At 36.4% G+C, this 22,500-nt stretch overlaps 1 protein-coding gene across 4 annotated transcripts in view; it reads right to left on the bottom strand.

Annotated features, from left to right (window-relative positions):
- LOC144977130 (metabotropic glycine receptor-like) overlaps positions 1 to 22,500 on the bottom strand; it is a 424,917-nt gene that overhangs the window by 16,842 nt on the left and 385,575 nt on the right. For 3 of the 4 annotated variants that reach the window (XR_013646243.1, XM_078921968.1, XM_078921969.1), the window contains 6 exons: positions 15,392 to 15,535; positions 13,748 to 13,942; positions 11,276 to 11,344; positions 9,913 to 10,022; positions 9,047 to 9,192; positions 408 to 476 (listed from right to left, as the gene is read on the bottom strand). Coding sequence is in view for 3 of the 4 variants with exons in the window: in XM_078921968.1 (XP_078778094.1) it covers positions 408 to 476; positions 9,047 to 9,192; positions 9,913 to 10,022; positions 11,276 to 11,344; positions 13,748 to 13,942; positions 15,392 to 15,535 (733 nt within the window). In the remaining variant the exon portion in view is untranslated. The remainder of the gene's footprint in view (positions 1 to 407; positions 477 to 9,046; positions 9,193 to 9,912; positions 10,023 to 11,275; positions 11,345 to 13,747; positions 13,943 to 15,391; positions 15,536 to 22,500) is intronic. The other variant, XM_078921970.1, reaches the window with a different exon arrangement.

Here is a 22,500-nt window from a genome sequence, read left to right on the forward strand (position 1 = left end):
TACTACTAAAAATGTAATGATGATGATGATGATGATGATGATGATGATGGTGATGATGATGATGATGATGATGATGGTGATGATAAGTATTTTGATAATAATATTGATGATAATTATTGATTATTGTTGTTGTGTTTTTAATGTCATTGTTGTTATCATACTTGTAATTAATATCACCCATATAATTAAAATGAGTATAGATAGTATGCGCTTGGCTAGGAAGCTCATAACATTGCCATCCGGAAGTATAACGGACCAACACACAAAACTGTGTGTATCCATGAACGTTTATAGTCAGGCTAATACAGTTCAGTGAGCATTACTCATAAACGCGGATGGCAAAAAAAAAAAAAGCAATAACAAAGACCTGAGTGACGTCATCTTCGAACTATCTATATTATCCTTACCAATGGCTGTTGCATGATCCCACCAATCGGCTGAACACAAGTAAGCTTTCAACCCACCCACGTTTTTACCTGGGAAATTAAATATAAAAAGCATGAAAATCATACAACAAGCTATTGGAACCTGTACCAGAAACATAGAATTGATCACTGCGGTGTATGTTCCAATTCGTCGTGCAAAATAGGGAATAAAAGTGTGACGTCGAAAAAACTAGTTCAAATCTCATTGGAAGTGTTAAGCTACCCTTCTTGAGGACTGAAGACATACCTTGTGTAATAGGATTCAGTAGTCTGATGTCACGCAGCCCGGCAATGGCTGCCATCTTGGTTCAAAACAAAGAAAATCATTACTTTTTATTCTTCATGATAGCTAGAACTTTTCATTCCCTTTTCATATGCCTTGTGATCAAAATGTGTAACAGTCAAAACATGATCAAATTTATGTTGTTTTTTTTTCCTACTGGATACGCTTTTTATGCTCGCCGGAGAAATATTTCATACGGGCGTCCGCCATTGTTTCGATAGTTTAGAGCCAGTGTTACTAAGTTACCATGCGTCATTCGGAAGGAAGTGACGTTACGACTATTGAATCCTATTGATCTTATGGTTTTGACAGTGATCGCATCTTATTTTCTAGTCTGGCTGTTGATTAAAATCATCCATCCTCACTCTTTTACGACCCGTAATTCTTAGAATCTGCCTTTATAGCATGCTACTGAAATAGGTATGCCACCTTATTATTAAATATGTAACCTATTTGTTAATCGTCATTGGAAGGACAGGCTACATAACATTTCCAAGTATTTTGGACCTGGAAAAATAGAAAGTGTGAAGTCACGTTTTCTTCTCTTTTGGTACAGACAAATTAAGGAGCAGGCACTGGTGTAAGAAATAGATCTGAAAAAGTATGTATGAAAACGTGGCAAAACAAAGCAAGATATAAAATAAAATAATTTTAAAAACAACCAAAAAAAAAAAAAATAAAAAAAACTTAACTGGGGATCGAACTCCAGACCTCTTGATAACCGATCAGATGTGCTACCATTACACCGCTCTGTTTCATACTCACTTTTTCAGATCGTTATGATTTATTCTCTTAACAAGGTCTATGGCTGAATTTTGTATGACATCTGATCAACAAAAAAACATGAATGATTGATTTGTGCAGTTGTCATAAGACCTTATTAGCATAAACAGGCAGTTACCCATTTCAATGCTGATAGTCGAGTTTAACCCTCCCCTCCCCCAAAAAAAAAAAAAAAAAAAAAAAAAAAAAAAAAAAAAAAAAACAAAAAACAACAAAAAACCAAAAAAAAAAAAAAAAACCAAACAAAAATCAAAAACAAAAACAAAACGAAACAAAAAAAAAAAAACAAAAAAAAACACAAAACAAACAAAAACAAAAAACAAACAAAAATCAAAAACAAACACAAAACGAAACAAAAAAAAAAACAAAAAAACAAAAACAAAAGAAAACAAAAAAATCTAGAGCATTCATATAGAGCATTATCCACTAAACATGCACAAAAGACTTTACAATTGTTCCCTAGCCAACAGCAACACTTAACATGTAGGGCGAGATATGACGCCTTTTAGGTGATATTGTACATTTTTTTCAGACAGAGACAACGCTGTTAACAGAAGAAAAATACCTTAGCGAAGTCCCAGGATTGAAAGTTTTTGCTAAGACGAGGGTCATTTAAATCGATCGATATTATTTGAAGGACGCGATTTCTGGCCAAATTTCTAAATATTGTGTTTTTCAAGAGTACGGCAGAGCGGAGGGAGATTATCTTGCAGTGGACCCCAGAAGGGATCAGGATGAGAGAAAGATGCAAAACAATCGCAGGAAAATAGCGGAGGGAAAATTGAAGGAATGGGGCGTGAGATGTAATTCATTAAGGACGCATTGTATAGACAATGGGTGGAGGTTCTTCATTGCTGTCTTCACTGTCACCGGCATAATGATTAGTAAATAAACAAGCAGGCAAGCAAGCAAGCAAAGCAAACAAATAGAAACAGTGGGAAATGAAGCGATTAACTCCCTCCCTACCAGCTATTTTCAGAATTTTACCAGAAACTTCATACTCACCCAACACAAAAATAGATGTTCCAGACAGTATAGTAATGAGTATATTCTATAGTTTGTTCAGAAAAATGAGCTCTGAAACACAGTGTCAAGTTTTTATAGCTATAACCAACTATAACAAAATGAAATCGGAATAAGAAAATTGTTGGTTACATCGTAACGAATGTGACAATTTTCCTTTGGGTGGTAAGGAGAGGGTTAAGAGTAATAGAAGAAATATCAATTTAGAAAATACTATCAGTCTCCATTAGTTGGGGGAACGATTGGGCCTTAGATCTCTAGTTTTCCTGTCTCGTCGCGATCTGAAAATTTGTTTATAACACAGTTCCAGACAAAGCAGAGGGAAACAAACTCGATGAAAATAAACCCCATCCCAATAATCAGCCTGCCTCGACGGGGATCGAACCTCAGACTTCCTGGTTCCCGAATCAGTAGGTTTGAGGTTCGAACTCCAATCGTGGTAGGCTGATTTTTAAAAGATTTTTTCTTGTATTTTTCTCTCTGCTTGTCTAACACTATGTCATAAACACTTTTTTCAAAACTTTATCTTAAAGATACTGTGCGCTTCGCTAAGAAACTCACAACATTGCCATCCGGAAATGTGATGGACCAACACACAAAACTATGTGTAACCTTAAACGTGTATAGTCTGGTTAATAAAGTTTAGTGAGAATTACTCATAAACATGGCTGGCAAAAAAACAATTACAAAGATCTGAGTGACGTCAACTTCATGCTATCTATACCAACGCCTGCTCCCTCATCACGGCACCGATAGCACATTTAAAGAGAAACAAAAAGTGAGAGGTTGGATCCTTTGTTGAGGAAGCTCCCCCCACCCCCCACCCCCCTACCCCTAGAAATGGCGGATCTTACTATTGGCGCTATGCGTTTAGGGAATATACTCACAACAACCGCCAGCCAGATGTAGCGTGCCAACATACAAAACCTCGTGTAACCTTAAACGTTTATAGCCTGATTGATCTTTAAAATCTGGTCTTTAAAATGATAACAAAGAGCTGAGTGACGTCATTTTCTTTCCATTTATATATTTCTTTTGTTTTTATCTTGCATCATTCTAACCTGCCTTAATCTTTCATTGTCGCGTTATTGATTTTCTTGCCAACTACATTCTCTGAGATCGTATTTACTCAACTCACTTTATTTATTACAATGATAGACCCTGGGTCTATATAAGCATTGGATTATTCGTAATGGGTCACTTGCGTGACAAGCTATGTTACTGATACATGGTATTGTCACATTCTCTAATGATTTAAATTTAACATTGAATCATTCAGGGACCGGCTCGATTTCTGGAGGGTCCTGGGCGCCTGGTTTCAATCACCAGAACGCCGACAATCTTAAATACTTTTCTGCCGTAATCTGGAAAAACCCATATTTTAAAATTTGGCCAGAAAACTCGTCCTTCAAATATCGATCGATTTAAATGGTCTTCATCTTGGAAAAAAAAACTCTCAAACCTGGAGCTTCGCGGGATGTACCAGATAAAGACAAATACTAAGTTTGTAGTCAAATTATTTAGAATTGTGAATTTTTGAAAACTATAAACAATAAAACTCAATATCTTAAATAATGAAAATAGAATTTATCTTTTTCAAGTTTATATTCAAGTTTAGAGTTAAATTGCTGCTGTCATAAATTTAAAGAATAGTTTGAAACTCTTCTCTGAGAGTGTTCAGAAAAAACGAGCACTGCTGAAATTGTCATTCTTTGTTTTTTTACAGGAAACTTTGGATCATTTCAGCGCAGGTTAAAAAGGAAGATGATGGAATGTATATAAAGTGTTATAAATCTAAGAGTTTCACTGCGCTGTCAAAATGGAAACAGAGGACGTCTACTATGTTGCAGGTCTGATAATCCATATTGTTATGGTCTCATTGTAGTAACGGCAATACTCTCAAACCAACTGAAAATATTTTCCATTACAACAACATTAAATCAGGCCCATAATTGGATTCGAAAGTCTGATGTCACGTCTGCCCAGCAACGAGCAGCTTGGTTCTAAACAAAGAATAACGGTACAATTTATTCTTCATGCTGGCTAGAACTTTTTCGTATGTCATGTGATCAGAATGTATAAAAGTCAAAACATGATCAGATTCATAATGTTTTTCTCCTCTGGATACACTTTATGCTCGTCGGAGAAGTATTACACAAGGGCGTCCGCCATTGTTCCCATAGTTTAGAACCAGTTACTAAGTTACCATGCGTCATTACGAGGGAAGTGACGTCACAACTGTTGAAGCCTATTGCGTTTGGTTATCAAACCTGCAAATATGTGCACCTAGCAAACAAGTAAATCCCATCCCAATTGATTCTTGTCTTAAGTCAAAGATCACACATTCAAGTTGTACCACGACACAATAGACAGCGTCCCATCAAAGAGGGACACGCGTGAATCTAGTCAGTGATAAACTTCAAAACACAGAATAAGAATTGTGATCAATATGGGTACTTTCAAATTATTGTAAACCATCATTCAACATAAAACATAAATAACCCAGAACCAAGGCGAGACGACAGAGTTCCATTTCAGGACAAAGACAGATAACCATGCAGCATGGGGAATCACTTCTCTATTATTATGGGGAAAGAAGAAACTCCAAGGGAATATCAATAGTCAACGCAGGGTTTCTACTGGATCTTGCTGAGGTAAGCTGACAAAAAATATCATTTTCATTTTGGCCAGAAAAAAATAATACTTCAAGTATTGATCGATTAAAATTACATCTAACTTATCAAAATTCTCGTTGGGGATCACTCGAATCGATCGTGTTTTTTTTTTTTTTTTTGGAATTATTTTGGTCAAATAGAGAAAAAAAAAACAACAATCAAAAACCAAAATCAAATAAAACGAGACAAAGCTGTCCCCTCGATAGATAAACAAAAACCGACACAAAACAAAAACAAAAAAGAAAACAACAACAACAAAAAAAAAAAAAAGATCAAACGAAAAACAAAGAAACACAACGAACAAAACAGAATAAAAATAAAAGCACAAACATACAAAAAAAAATACGGCAAAAGCAAAATATATACAACAAAAGCAACCCCCTCCCAAAAAAAAAAAAAACCAAAAAAAAAACCCAAAAAAACAAAAAAACAAAAAACAAAAACAAAACAAAACAAACAAAAACAAAACAAATCAAAAGAGAACAAAAAAAAACAAAACAACAACAGGATTTTATCAGACAACAGCAGGCGATTCCAATGACAACCTTTCGTTATTTTCATACTAAAAGGATATGGTCAATCACTGACAATATAAAGTGGGAAGAGAAAATCCAATGGACTCCACCCCAGAGCAACGACTTCATACGAATGCCCTCAATGTCTCTAGCCTGCTATGCTTCATACCAATCAAATGGTTATATGATCCACTAACCCCTTTCACAATAACTTGCTTTATAATGTAGTAAAGTTAACAATAGGAGAATGTACCATTATGTATGATCGGTATTATATTTTGGGTGGTTTGGCTGCTAAGCACTCAATTTACAGTCACAAGTATGAAACTTGGATAAAGGCTATTGATGCTATGTGTTTAGGTAAAATACTCATAACATCCATCTGTCGGATATAATGTACCAACACACAAAACTATGTGTTGCCTTAAACGTTCATAGATTTAAATTATATCAATCTATGAACGTTTTAGTGAGAACTAATAATTAAAATCTTTGTCTAAAAACAATAACAAAGAGCCGAGTGACGTCAATTTCGTTCCATCTATATTATATTTTAGCTAGGACAAAGGATAGAATGTCTGAAAGTGACGATGACCAATTTGTTGTCATATTGCATTAAAACTACTTTTTGGAATTTGGAATCTGGCTCGCCCCAAAGTAATGTCCAAAATTGAATGTAATTGCTTCAAAAAAATAAAAATAAATAAAAATAAAAAAAAGAGAAGGAAAAAGAAGAAAGAAACAAATTACCAAACATGGAACGTTTTCGGGCTCAAGGGCCATTCTTGAGCTAATAATTAAAATAACGTGAATACATCAGTTTACATCCAGACAGGCGGCAGAAATGAAAACAACTGAATTTAAAGTGATGTAGACGCCTTTCAGGTCTGCAATAGACACGCCCCAACCATTGCCATCGTCTCCTTTTGATGAGACATTCTGAGACTCCACCTGACCTCTGCTTGAGATTGTATTCCGCCAGGATTCGTCGAAAACTTTTATTTTGTATTATCTCAAATTTCAGGATGGTACTTTCTGTCATCTTCCAACATTCTGATCCATAGAGCAAAACGCTCTGACACATACTTCTAAAAATCTTGATATCAGTGCTGGGATACAATCCCGTGCTCTCCAAATTTGTTTAATCCGTCGCAGACTTGAAGAAATATTGACAAGGAAGGCTCTTCGGTACACACTCCAAGGAAAGAGGAAGCGAGGAAGCCCTAATATAAGGAGACCTTGGAGACGTAGGGTGGAGAAAGACCGTTATGCAGAGAGGTCTTTTTCTCGAGGTGACCCCAAGGGTAGCAGCTGACAGGACCAGGTGGCGACCCCTTGCATCGTCTCAAGTGCCAGTAGACCAGGAGAGGATTGTGTGAGTGAGTGGCTAACGCTATTACTGTTTTTGTTATCGGCTGAGGAAGGGCTTTCAGCCCAAAAACGTCCGTGTTTTTGGTATTCTTTTATTTTTCCCCCCTTTATTTTATGGAGAAGTTATATTCATTCTTGTACAATTCTTTTTTTTAACAGTCCACAACGTCTATCAGCTCTAACATAACACTGGTTTTCAACATTCAGTCACATATCTTTTAATGAAAATATTTTTTTTAAAAACTGTTCTATTTTTCACATTGAAATTAGATTTCATTGATCAGATGTTTTTTCTTGCAAAACAACTCGTGAGAGATTATAGACTTTTTGGGAACCTTGTCATTATTTGTAAACATCGGGTTGTTTGTTCTCTAACGATGCAATGAATGAAGGGTCTTGTTTGAATAACCGATCTCAACACACCATAACTTCTTAATCTGTAATGAAAGGCCGCCAATGAATGGAAAATTTTTTTCAACCTTAGTTCAGCTGGTACGCGCTATCTTTTCCCACAAGTAATCATAATAAGAACTTTAAGAACGTTATTTGTTGTTTCTGAATGGTGGTGGTTAGTTCATGTGTTTGAGTATTTGACTCATTAGCAAATGGTTTCGATTTTGAATCCGGGTAGAATTATTTTTCCGGACCCTTCTATCACTAGACCACAAAGCGCCAGAAATATACACCAAGGACTGTTTTGCTTCCGCAATCTTCAGTTAATTCTATCCTAAAAACCATCAAAGAAAATCGCCTTGAAATTATAAAAAGAGGAGGCGCTTTATTATTACTTTTTTTTTTCTCTCTCAAAAAAGTTAATTCTATATCCTTGGGGAATGGGCAGAATTTGGGACAGACATGAGGATTTTTTTCTTGAGAAAAGAAAATCCTTCCCACATGAAGGGCGTAGTGGAAAAAATTAGTACTCAAACGTTTAACCAGTTAACTGCCGTACTCTGGAGGGAGAAATAATTGGCCGGAAAATTCGTCCTTCAAATATCGCTCGATTTAAATGACCCTCGCGAGGTCCCAGGTTTGAGAGTTTTGGCTAAGTTGAGGGTCATTTATCGATCGATTTTATTTGGACGTGTTTTCTGACCAAAATTTTTAAACACGTGTCTTTCCAGAGTACAGCAGTTAACTGGTTAAAAAGATTTTCCACTTCAAATGGATTGGACGGGAGAAAAAATGTCATGTGTTGAGGTTGTTCTATTTTTGAGAAAATTTACGATTGTAATCCGTAGCAGTGACGAAACAACACTACATTGGTGTTCTAAGATACTAGGGCATTTACATCGGGTTGTTCATAACCAGCGGGGTATTAATGCCTCGCGGTGGTGATGTCCGCGCACGCCTGTGTGCGTGTATGTGTGGGTGTGTGTGGGGGGGGGGGGGGGGGGATCAACATGTCTTAATCGCCAGGTTACAGTGCTTTTTAAAAGAGTTTAAACACAGCAATAAGTATTTAATACATTGTTTTTTTTGTATTTGCGAAACGTTAAAACAAAGTCACGCGAAATTATGTTTTCTTTTCTTTTTGTAGATCAAATGGCATAATTTAGTTTATGGGCAGTTGTATTAGAAAGTCACGCCAACTCTAATAAGACGAGAGCAAGTATCTACGTTGAAGAAAATCAAACAAATAAATACATAACTAAATAAATCAGTTTTGGAAATCTTACGTTCTTCGGGCTGCTTCATTGTAGGTCCGTTGTGACGTTTCCACAAAACAATGATATCATGTTTTCTGTTCCACTGATGCAACCACCCCAGAAAACTCGACCTTCAAATATCGATCGATTAAATGACACTCATTTAGTTAAAACTCTAAAACTCTCAAGGAAGTCACAGTGGTGAGGGTTTTTTTTTTTTTTGACAAGTCGAGGGTCATTTTAATCGATCGATATTTGAAGGACGAGTTTAGTGGCCAAAATTTTATGAATGTGTTTATCAGAGTGCAGCTGCTGTACTCACCTTCCACCACGCTGGGCATGCCAGCTATCGTCCTAGCGGTCAAAAGCGCTGCAAAGACCAGTACGATGACCACCAGCCTCTTGATCAAATCTCCATCAGAGATCTTAATTCTCTGAGCTGATCTCACTCTAAACACCACTGATATTCTGGGTATAAATAGTTTAATAAATGAAAAGATAAATGAATAAATGAATAAATAAAAACACAAATTTAAAAAAGATACATGATGAATACATAAATAGATTGATGGTAAATAGATCAATAATATGAACATGTATAATGAATGATTTCCACGGTTTAACTATGCCCAATGTTCTTCATAATGCAGTATAACAAATTTACCAAGCAGGCCATATATCAATACAGTACATTATGTCGTCTATGTTGAAGTCCCGTTAGCTAAGTTGGTAGAGCACTCCCTTCACACGCAAGTGGAATATATGATCAATACCGGGTGCAGTCGAATTAAATATTTTTCTGACCCCTCTGTCCTCCCAGCAGTGATTGGGTAGTTGGGTATATTAGATCTGGTGGAAAGTACTTTGCGATAGACAAGCGTCCTATCCAAAGGGTAGCAAGTAATTGTCCGTTTCATGCTCAAGAAACCGGGATAAACTACGACTCCATGGGCCTTATGGCTCGGAAGGACTACTTCATTTCTGTCGTAAGTAAGGTTCTTTTTGTAAAAGTAATCTTACAATATATGAGACCAGTTAGGTAATAAATCTATATGCGCCTTATCGTGAACCAATCATACGATGTCATGGTTGCAGATTTTAAAACATTTTACCCATCTGATTCTTGACCAGAATCAATATTTCTGGAGACATCGTACAGCTGAGCCATGGGACGACAAAAGAACTTACCTCCAGGTTTTGAGCAACAATGCCCCGTATGACACCGCGAATCCAATCTCCCTGAACCACAGACGCATCGTACACGTCAAAGTACTCGCCTCAAAGTACGAGATAATTATCTGAGGGGATAGAGGGGAAAGCAGGACAGGACAAAAGGGGTTGAGGGAAGTGGAATGAGAGAAGGATAAAGAAATCAAATTTAAAATAATTGTGCAAAATTCATAAATGATTTGTTATGATTAATTTGATGATAATGATGATAAAATCTAAAATATTAGCGATGATAATGATGCTGATTATATAATAATGATATGCTACTACTACTACTACTACTACTACTACTACTACTACTACTACTACTACTACTGCTACTACTACTACTACTACTACTACTATTACTACTACTACTACTACTACTACTACTACTGCCTACTACTACTACTACTACTCTACATACTACTACTACTACTACTACTACTACTACTACTACTACTACTACTACTACTACTACTACTACTACTACTACTACTACTACTACTACTACTACTACTACTACTACTAATAGTACGAATAATAATAATAATAATAATAATAATAATAATAATAATAATAATAATAATAGTAATAATAATAATAATAGCAATAATAATAATAATAATAATAATAATAATAATATAATATAATAATAATAATAATAATAATAATAATAATAATAATAATAATAATAATATATGATGATGATGATGATGAATGATGATGATGATGATGATGATGATGATTTATATAATAATAATATAATAATAATAATAATAATAATATAATATAATGAGGCAAGAACCAAGGAAACAATAATGTGCACACAATTTGTTAGAATGCTTCAAAGTCTAATATTCAGTAGGATAGAGTACTCAATACATATAGGACAAAGTAGAAATAAATTAAATACATTTTGAGTCATTCACAAAAAGCCTTCTTCGCATAATACTTGCTGGTAATGTTTTTTTTCTCCAGTAAATATAAACTTATTGTACATTTTCAGATTTGTCTGGCTCTGTAACATTTTTGCTCAAAATCGTCCTACAAATGTGTAACATTGGTGACCTTTCGTCTCAAAACGGTATTATGTAGGGATGATCTAGGTTCATGAAATGTAATTTATAGTCACACATATGAACCTTAGGGTTTGTTTTCAATTTGTTATAGAGTGGTGAATAATTACAATTTCTTCATCAGCAAAAAACTCAGACCTTTTTCTTCTCATCATTCCAATTCTAAATTCACTTTTCGGGGCCTGATATATTCCGATATAACACCGTGTTGAAGCGATGGGTAACATTTATGTTTTAAAACATGGAAGACAAACTCAACTTACAGGAATATACAAGAAAAATGCACCGAAAAGAACTACTCTCATAAGGGCTGGACTTGCCGCCTTTAAAACCTGTAAAAAAATTGATAATTTCCGTATGAGAAACAGCGATTTTTATTATTCTATCCTTCCCCAAATATTATATATTGTGATGCATAATGATGACATGTTTACAATGATAATTTGTGACGTCAATTTACCAAGCGTTAAATTTCCCCCAAAAATACGCACTTTTGTACATGTCGTTTATTTAAAGATAACAAAATGGGAATCGACTGAGGGTCGGATAACGTATTTTTTTTTTTTTTACAATCTTGCGTTTTTTAAGTCAAACTTTGTTCCAAACACGTCTGGGATTCAATAAAGCAAGATGTAACAATTGTACGAGTATTAGAAGATATTGTTAAATGATCGAACTTTTCGTGCAAAAACATTACTTCATTACAAATCCGTCTAAACGTCAAGATTTCAGTAGTGCAAAGGTTCTGAACATGCGTTGCTTTCCTATTTTCCTTTCCTGTTATACCCGTATTCTCGAGTTCATGATGATGTCTTACTACGCCACACAATAGTGTTCAACAGAGAAAAACATACATTACATCAGTAGTAACGCGCGCATCAAATAAATGTTTTCAAACCACTTCATATGTGACCCCAAGCTAGCAACAACACTCAACGTTTACTTGGAGACACAGGGCCTAGTTACAGCAACACCGACAAAGGCCATGCTGTTTCCAAACAGGTACTCATTCTACAACTAAGTACAGCGAGGGATGTGAGTAAATAGGCTTTTCCGAGGACTCAACTTTTAGTCAACCAGAGTCTGAGTCGGACTTTGGACCAACAAGTGTCATACTACAAAACCACAAAGCTGGTAGGATTAATGAAAACAAATTACATAATATTTAAAATTCACAGTGTCTGACCTGCATCATGGCAGTATTTTTAATTAATTACTGTTTCATAATCAATACTGCCGTCCAATAAAATAAAACATTAAAAAATAATTCAGCCAGGGAACTTTTACACCACAAATCAAAAGACGACCTCAACTTGTGAAAAAAAAATTCCCAAACCAGATATTTCCAAGGAATCACTGAGACAATACTTTCTGACAAGTTGTACGACATTGTAATCCAGCGATTTACTCATTGAATGGTGCGGCTATGTGGTCGTGTGGTATGACACTCGCTTTCAGATCGGAAGGTCCGGGGTTCAAGCCTCGCTCGGCGCATAGGTGAGTCCTTGGAGAAGGCTTTTTACTCACATTATCTCACCGTACTCAGTTGTAAAATGAGTACCTGGCCGTTAAGAGTGATGTTTCTGTCCGAAAAAAATTGACATATCGCCTAACAGGCGTCATGTCCCGTCCTCAGTGTTATATGTGGATGTTGGCCAGGAACCCCTTGTAAAGCGCTTTGAGTACGTTGGATATTGCGCTATATAAAAGCTCATTAATTTTTTTTTGGGGGGGTCAAATATAAAAAAAAGATCTTTTTTATCTTTTACATACGGCGGGCAAAAATTGATCTCGAGATAACATTCGCGTAAATCTCCACACTTGCACGTTTATATGTCTAACATCTTAATCAATCGCAAATGTCATGTTATTTATCATAAAATATATAGTATTTTTGTGTTGAGCTGAGATTTTTTCAATAAAATAATAAGGCCATAACCTGTAAATAATGCGAAGCAGAAGTCGTGACGTCATACATTCCACTTTACCTTGGAAGTGTGTAACCAGTTTGACATACGGAGAACTAACAATGAATGGGTTATATATTGTTGATCCATAAAGTGGGATAAGTTTTAACTAGGAGGATGGTAGACATATTCTTATGGTTATGGGGCGTAAAAGAGCAAGAATGGATGATCTTTATTGACGACAATCGTTCATTTAGGCTATCAATTAGATGCCATCATCTGAAATCAGATCAGTTTCTCAGGTCCTCCAGTGGACTGATTTCACACTTCCAAGGAGATTGAAACAAGTGGCTTGACATATTAAATTGAGCTTTTATATAACGCAATATCCGCTAAAATTTGCTCAAAGCGCTTTACAAGGGGTCCCTGGTCAACAGCAACATTTAACATGTACGACGGGACATGACGCCTGTTAGGCGATATTACAATTTTTCGGACAAAGGCAACGCTGTTAACGACCACGTACTCATTTTACACCTGAGTACGGTGAGAGAATGCGAGTAAAGAACCTTTTCCAAGGACTCAACAATGCGCCGAGCGCGAGGCTCGAACCCAGGACCTTATGATCCGAAGGCGAGTGTCATACCACTAGACCACATAGCGTCACGACATGACACAAGTGTTGTTCTCTATTACACGTTATTACAATTCCATCGTCAAAACCAATGGATAACTATATACATAATAAAAATTAAATCCCAGTATGAAAACTTATAAATATATATGCATAACATTAAAAAAATATATTCACGTTTCTAATTGACTGACCTTGACCGTTCGGTACTGGACGGTAAACCAGACGAGAATGAATAGAAAGGACATGATGAGAACAGAAATGGCCAAAATGACCGACCTCATGATCCAGTTCAAGGTCAGGATGCAAGGTGAAGGGTCAATGCATACGTCACATCCTACAGCACAAGGCAGACACTCGAAGTCGTCATTATACCGATTTTGAACACCCTTGATGGAATAAAAGGAATATCATCATTAATAAATATAATGATAATTATGATGACGATGATGATGCTGCTGCTGATGGTGATGTTAATGATGATGATGATGATGATGATGATGATGATGACGACGACGATGATGATGACATGATGTGAAAGATGAAAAATGACGATAACGATAATTATGATGATGATGACGATGATATGACAATGAAAATGACAATAATAATAATAATAATAATAATAATAATAATAATAATAATAATAATAATAATAATAATAATAATAATAATAATAATAATAATCATCATCATCATCATAATCATAACAATGAATAATAATAATAATAATAATAATAATAATAATAATAATAATAATAATAATAATAATAATAATATAATAATAATAATTATAATAATAATAATAATAATCCAGAACATCTCACACACCCAATTTCCCGATCACGGCTGGATGGATGTTGAGGATATTAAATGTAAAATCCCATTCCCAACGGCATACCATCTTGTTGCCTGAACCCTGGCTCAACTCCTCGATCGACTTAATAACGTCGTTTTGTGAGTTCCAGAGCCATACCGCGACACTATAGCTCCACATTAATAATAAACCCAAATTTAGAAATTAGGGAGCAGGCACAGAAATAAGATAATGACCTGAAAAAGTGTGTAGAAACTGTGTATGTCTGGCACTGTTTCATACACACTTTTTCAGATCTTCAATAATAAATGCACTTAATCGGCTAAACAATGATATTATGCGATTTGACGATGGCAATACAGATGGCCAAGGTGTGCATTGAGAGCGGACAATAACCGATTGCTTCATTCAGCACGAAGGAAGGGAGGAGAGAGGGATAGAGATAGATAGATGGATAGATGAAAGAGAGAGAGAGAGAGAGAGAGAGAGAGAGAGAGAGAGAGAGAGAGAGAGAGAGAGAGAGAGAGAGAGAGAGAGAGAGAGCGAGAGAGAGAGACTTTAACAATAAACGTAGAAGAAGAGAGGAAAGCTGTTAGCTTGACCTGACACGAGATGAGAACAAGACAGGTGTGCACACAAATGTTACCATTCGCCTCAAAACAATATGTTGCCGTGCCGTGATGCACTAGCCAGACCACAGACTGGCTGTTTAAAGTCAAGATGGTCAATAATGATATGGAATTTTTTTTGGTCATTTTAAGATAAATATAGGTTATTGATTGACCTCAATAATACAACATAACTACTCATTCCCAGTCTTATACCCTTGACCATAAATATAAATTCTATCTTTTGTGAAGTGAAATAATAAATGAAGAATATTGTCAAAATTGAATTAATAGATATTAAAAGTCTGATATAACTACTTTTTAGTTTGTGTTTTGTCACCATAATAATTTGGTAACGGCATATTTACGAGATAAGGCATAAGGCAAGGGTTGCGATAGGCGTCTAAGTTTACCTTTCTCTTCTTTTCGTATTCGTCTTCCACGACAGTTCCCTTGAAGTATTTCTCCGTGGCCGTAAGGTTGGGATAGTAGAATCCATCCTGACAAACACACTTGTAGGAACCTCGACGGAATCCAAGCCCGCTGATTGGCTCACACTGAAGACAGAAAATAAAATCTATGAAAATTGAATACGGACGACGTCATACCACTGTAAAATGTCGTTTTTCTCAAGTCAAACAAATTTTATAATTTCGCCTAACAGGCGTCATGTCCCGTTCTAAATGTTACGTGTTGCTGTTGGCCAGTGACCCTTTGTAAAGCGCTTTGAGCACGTTTAGTGGATATTGCGCTATATAAAATCTCAAGTTTTTTTTGTTTTGTTTTTTTTTAAACTATGCCGATTGAAACTGTGGACTGTAAAAGTAATCATCATCAATTTTCACCATCAGCATTCGTTTGACATGTCAACTTTTGTAAATTGATAAGTCTCAATTAATTAATATATAATATTCAAACATATCCAATGTCATAGAGTTAAAATTGGCTTTGATAATGTTTGTAAACCACGAATCCGTCGTTATCAAACATTATCAAAGTCAATCTTTACACAATTAATGGAATTCAATTTTTGTTGGTCTCAAACTTTAGATGATTCCAAATTGCTACAGTTCTCTGAATTACGTATTTTCCTTAGATACGAATTACAGATAAGTGGGAAGAACAACTATGATTGGAAATACATTGACTCATGCCATTCAAGTCTTTGATCCAATTCTACAAGACCTAAAGGTTCCATCGTGTTTATGACCAAAATGTCGTGTTTGTTTTTCTGACTGTTTATGTTGACAGTAAGTTGGAGTTCACTAATCGAATTTGAAGAAATCCTCCTAACGCCAATGAAGTCGTGCCCTCTCCTTGTGGATCTATTCTAAAGCTTGTTATTTTGTTTTTATGTTCATTTTTTAAATGATATAAATTGATGCACTATCGTGTCGTGGGGATTATTTTATGTCCTCGCCAAATTCAACTATTTGATAGTATCACAGCATTGCTCTGGTTTGATTTTGTTTTGGTTTTCAATTCTTGGCTATTTATCATAATTTTTAAAAAAAATTATTTTGCTTTACTCAAGATGCGACGCAGAGGAAATAATTATTAAAAAAAAAAACACTTACAAAAATAGCAGCGGGAGCGAGGACGAGAGACGCATGCGCACAACCAACACGACGTTCTCTCTCTAATAACTTTTCCGCCGGTGACGTCACAGACTATGGGTGACGTCCAATCAAGGGACGGTACTCTTCCGCTAATCTCATTCCCAATAGAAGAGCTGGGGCGGGTAGGGCTCTATAAGGGTCTTGCGAACACCGTTTCTTTAATGTTGCCGTCTTTCGAGTAGCGAGCCGCTCGCTTTGGCTCACATCCCCTCTCTCTGGTCTGTGCTTCGGCTTGCTTAAGTTCGCTGCCATGGCACAAACGAGACCGAGATGTCTAGTTTTAATGATCTAGATATTTCGTTTCATTACCTAGATGTCTCGTTTTGTGTACGCATACACATGCGCACTTTGTGTATAGCAAAGCGAACCATTTGCCAGTCAGAAAAAATAGAAACAGCAAAGCCATGTTTGAAAAAAAAAATAATAAAAAAATAAAATTAAAAAAATACTCCGACAACAAAAACCGTTTAAAGGTTAATTTCAATCTTACTTGGACCTTGGACTTCGCGAAGTCCCAGGTTTGAGAGTTTTTGCGAAGATGAGGGTCATTTAAATCGATCGATTTTTGAAGGACGAGTTTTCTGGCCCGAAACGTTGCGTGTTTGGTATTTTGTTCATTTTTGAAGCTGTTATATTAAGTTTTGTTTATTATTTTTTACACTCCACAGCTTCTAGCAGCCTAGTATCACTTTGACTAAAATATAATATACTGCCTTCAACTTTGTTTTTTTAAAATTATCATTATAAGTATTGTTGCTAAGGTTAGGGTGAAAATCTAACAATCATCCAATTCTTTTCTCATTTCCTATTAATTTTTGTGTGAATTAGCCTTGTTCGGTTTTGCGTCAGAAGTCCCCTGGTTACTGGGTATTTTCAGATGTAGCGATAATTGATATTCAAAATACTAGTACGTATCTCACTTTGAAAGGTCTCATAATACGAAACTATTACTGTCTTTTCGATTCTATTGGACTCGCACAAAAGCTAGCTTCTTCTGCTTCCTTAAAACTTTACATATTTCGTTGAAATATTTTACTTCTTCAGTTTCCAGACGGCTGCAACATGTAAGAGTAAGTACGACAAAACAATCCCAACCCCCCCCCCCACCCCCAGCAATTTTGACATTAAAATCAATGTCCTTGATCCTGTCCATTCCAACATATATATTACGTGCTTGAATCTGTGGGTCACTTATTGAATCGGGTTATCAGACTGGAAACAATAATTTCATTAGCATGATCCTCGACCAAGTCATGTTGAAATTCTAAGGTTTCTGTACTCTCTCTCTCTCTCTGTCTCTCTCTCTCTCTCTATCTATCTCTCTCTCCTCCCTTCCTCTCTCACTCTCACTCTCTCTCTCTCTATCTCTCTCTCTCCTCCCTTCCTCTCTCACTTTCTCTCTCTCTCTCTCTCTCTCTCTCTCTCTCTCTCTCTCTCTCTCTCTCTCTCTTAGTCACTCATTCTTCCTCCTCTCTCTATATATCTCTCTCTGTCTATCAATATTTATATGCATACTCTCTCTCTCTCTCTCTCTCTCTCTCTCTCTCTCTCTCTCTCTCTCTCCCTCTCTCTTTCTCTTTACCCCAACAGTGTGATTTAGGTTTATTTTGGTATTTGAAAACTTGTTTATCAATTTAGAGCCCAACTTCCTCAATCTCATATAAATTTGTAAACGAAGGGTTCTGTCATTATTATTTACTTTCTCATTTTGGCATATTATTTTTCACTTCCTCATTTTCACATTTCCCGACACGAATCCCAAGCGACATAACAGAATAGATGATGTATTACTCCGCGCAATGACACGCCTTTGCCCATGGTACTACGGTTGGAGAGATTTGATTGGTTGGTTTCCAAAGGGCGGGAAATGACGTGTGGGTAAAGTTCGGAAACCTAAATGACACAGGCGGTTGGTTATGGGTCTAATTTAGTTACAATGCCGTCATCTGTGATATACGATGGCTTTTTAAAAAGTATTTTATTATGGCGTGTAAGACTGATTTCCTTGTCACAAAAACATTTTAAAAAGCCAGAATTTGTTAAAGTGAAGTTTACGAAGCATTCAAGGAAATAATGATTTTTTTTTTTACTGGTGTTGGTTGTTTACAGATTCTGACCTCTATTAATTAAAAAACTTTCTACACGTAGCTACTTATTTACAATTTGATAACCCAAATTGTTTTGGGCTCATTGTTATGGAATAGATAGGGGCAGCGTGGCTCAGCGATACGGTCTTTGCTTCGTATCCGAAAGGTACCGAGTTCGATCACCCGCCGCTTTCGCTGGCTGTGTGGCCTTAAGCAAGTCACCTCGCTCTAGCTCAATTTGCGACACTGCATTGCGGCCGACGCCTGGGTTATTCCAGTCTTCCCTTGGAATAGACAATTGAGACAAATTTCCCCTATGGGATGAATAAAGGGAATTTAATTTTAGTATCATTTATTTATTATACTCTCCAACCAACTTAAAATATTGACATTAAGACAATGTCACAACAAGCCCACAATTTCGTTCGGATTTCAGACTTGACTTTAAGTATTGCGTGCACTTTGATTGTGTCCTTATACCTAAACAACACATAGGAATTAATACTGAGACAACAAAGAAAATAATAATTCTACAGAACAAGAATTGCTTCAGAGAGAAATTTGCTTTGACGCCAAAAAAAGAAAAAACCCCAAAAAAACCCCCAAAAATCTCCCAAAACAAACAAACAAACAAAAAACAAAACAAAAAAAAACCCCAAAGAGACATACAACTTTAATGGCCACTTTACTGAATGAATGCATTTGATTCTTAATTTAGTCCCTTGATTGTTGAAAAAATAATCATTACAAGCACTGAAACCGTAGCCATCGTTTACTTCAAGGCTGACAACTTCCAAAAAATTACGTCAAAAGACAAGTCTTTGGTCACAAAAGAAAACAAATAGTGAACTGTATTCAAAAGGTCAACGAATGGAATCACTTGTTTCCTTGAGCTCTACTAACAACAACTCACTAGGCGCTACACAAACCTTTAAAATGACGTCAAACTCTAAGTCCTAGAGGGTTCTAGTGTCAGGCTATAGATAGTTCAAAGATGACGTCACTCAGGTCTTTGTTATTGTTTTTTGCCATCCGCGTTTATGAGTAATGTTCACTGAACTGTATTTACCTGACTATAGATAGAATGCGCTTGGCCAAGGAGTTCACAACATTGCCATCCGGAAGTATAACGGACCAACACACAAACTCTGTGTAACCATGAACTCTTATAGTCTGATTAATACAGTTTAGTGAGAACAACTCACAAACACGGATGGCAAAAGCAATAACAAAGACCAGAGTGACGTCATCCTCGTTCTATCTATAAACGTTCATGGATACACACAGTTTCGTGTGTTGGTCCGTTATACCCCGGATGGCAATGTTATGAGCTTCTTAGCCAAGCGCATACTATCTATAGATAGTATGCAGATGACGTCACTCAGGCCTTTGTTATTGTTTTTGCCATCCGCGTTTGTGAGTTGTTCTCACTAAACTGTATTAACCAGACTATAAAAGTTCATGGTTACACAGAGTTTGTGTGTTGGTCCGTTATACTTCCGGATGGCAATGTTGTGAACTCCTTGGCCAAGCGCATTCTATCTATAAGTTAACGATGGCTACGCTGAACTATCATCTAAGCATTGAGGCGTGTTGACATAATAGACACCAAGATTACCATCCTATCGGACAAACCTCATAATGGCAGTGATTGGTAAACATAGCAAACTTCACAGGTTCTACTATTGATGGTGTCTGAGTAAAAAGCATACACTGTTCTACCGCTTGATCAATAGAACCAACTGTAAACTCAAACATTTACCATATGATCGAGAAAATCGTGTGATAACTAGTCACCCATTTTGGTGGTATAAAAACAATAACTGATCAGAGAGAGGTCGATTTCATTCACGATGTTGTTTATAAACAACCGACCATGTTTGCCCAAAAACGAATTCCATGTTTTGATTGATCAAAAATCTACCGCTTAATTGGCTGTGATTTGTGAGTTTCGTTCACAAGTCGAAACCATCAAGACTTGAGAACTGTTCTTTACGTCTAAGTTGTCAAAAAAAATTGGGCAGAGAAGTTGTGACGTCACACATTCTACTTTTCCGGTTCCAAAAAACCTGGAAGTGTGTATGTAACTAGTCCTTCGGAGAATTAATAATGAATAGATTACATATTGAATCATAAGGGGGCATAACTATTTTGTAGCAGGATCTATAGGCAGATTCTTATAATCACGGGACATTAAGAGCGAGGATCAATGATCTTTATTGACGACCAGCATTTATTTCGACCAAAAAAATAAAAGGGCCATCGCTATGAAACCAGACGATCAATTACACAAAGTATTATTTAGTCCTCCGGAAGAGAGGTTTTACACTTTCAATGAGATTGGAACCTGCTTTTTGACGTCACATCATTTTGTCTCCTATGGTGTTGATCGTGATACAAATGCATTCACCTAATAGCCGATACATCGCCATTCCCTTAGCATAAAGCAATAATGAGCATGGTCAATGACCAGATGGTTGACAACCAAAGCAACAATTTAGCATGCGTTACATATCCAAGTACAAGGCAATGTACAAACAATGCAATGCTTGAATTCAGTGAATTAATTCTGGTCATAAATCCAAATATTAAAACAGCGCTCAGTCGTAAGCTTGCTTACCATCACAATAGCCCGGTTGTAAAATGACAAAACGATTATTATAGTTTTGCCCAGCAAACATTTAGTTCAAAAATCGATCGATTAACAACATCGCCAACATGTCAAAAGTCCCTTACTCATAATTCATTAAAGCGTCGGGTTTGAAATTTTTCGACGAGTCAGGGTCATCTAAATCGATTGGCCTTTGAATAAAAATGTTTTCACGCTATAAGTACTTTATAAAAGTGTTTTTATCAGGTTATGACAGAATTAAAAAATATTAAAAGCAAAAAAGCATTAAGCAAGACGAGGAGTGGGAAGCGGTATAGAGGAGTTTGAGGAAGAGAGAGAGAGAGAGAGAGAGAGAGAGAGAGAGAGAGAGAGAGAGAGAGAGAGAGAGAGAGAGAGAGAGAGAGAGAGAGAGAGATAGTATAGAAATGAAGAAGACTGTAGTAAAGAAAATATTGAAAAAGTACCGAACGGTGCGTTGCAATTGTAGATAAAGGGACATGTGCCTATCCAGTGTTCTATTTTCGTCTTACTCGACACTGTCATGTGACAAGACCAAGACAAGGACGTGAGGATTGAAAGGTCACGTGGTTGTTTGTGGCTGGCTGATGACATTTCATTACTGACGGGATTAATTTCCCGCGCACTGTAGGTATGAGATTCAATCCTATTTATTTATTTCTCATAATTTTTCTTCTACCGCCACGAACAAGCTTCCAAACATTTAGAGTATAGATCCAAATATTTACTTCAGTCACAAAAATTAAGAACTTTCGAACCCACCATCAAAACAGAGTTATAGAAGCCCCACAATTCATTCTTACATGACGTTGATTGTTTATGTGAAAAAGGATATAGATATAATTTTGTTCTTTCGTGCTTAGGGGAAATTGTTCTGTTATTTGGGGGCTATCTCGAGAAGAGAAAGAATCAGCCGCAGTGTAGCGCCTCGAAGTGGGAAAATCAAAAACAAAAAATAAAAACCCGCCTCAATAGTATGTTTGACCTCCAGCGTGTTTGTGCAAACAATGCAGGAGATGGAGGGAAGGGGAGGGGGGGGGGGGGGGCAGGAGATTTGAAATGTAATCAATTTCATAGGTTTCATTGAGGAAAACGTTTATTTATTTGCAGGTCTGATAACCCAAATTGTTATGGGCTCATAGTTGTAATGAAAATACCCTCAAATCAACACAATACAACACTGTTAG

Source organism: Berghia stephanieae, chromosome 7 (genome assembly GCF_034508935.2).
Source record: "Berghia stephanieae isolate SIO BIC M18660-M18661 chromosome 7, UCSD_Bste_1.3, whole genome shotgun sequence".
NCBI lineage: Eukaryota > Metazoa > Mollusca > Gastropoda > Nudibranchia > Aeolidiidae > Berghia > Berghia stephanieae.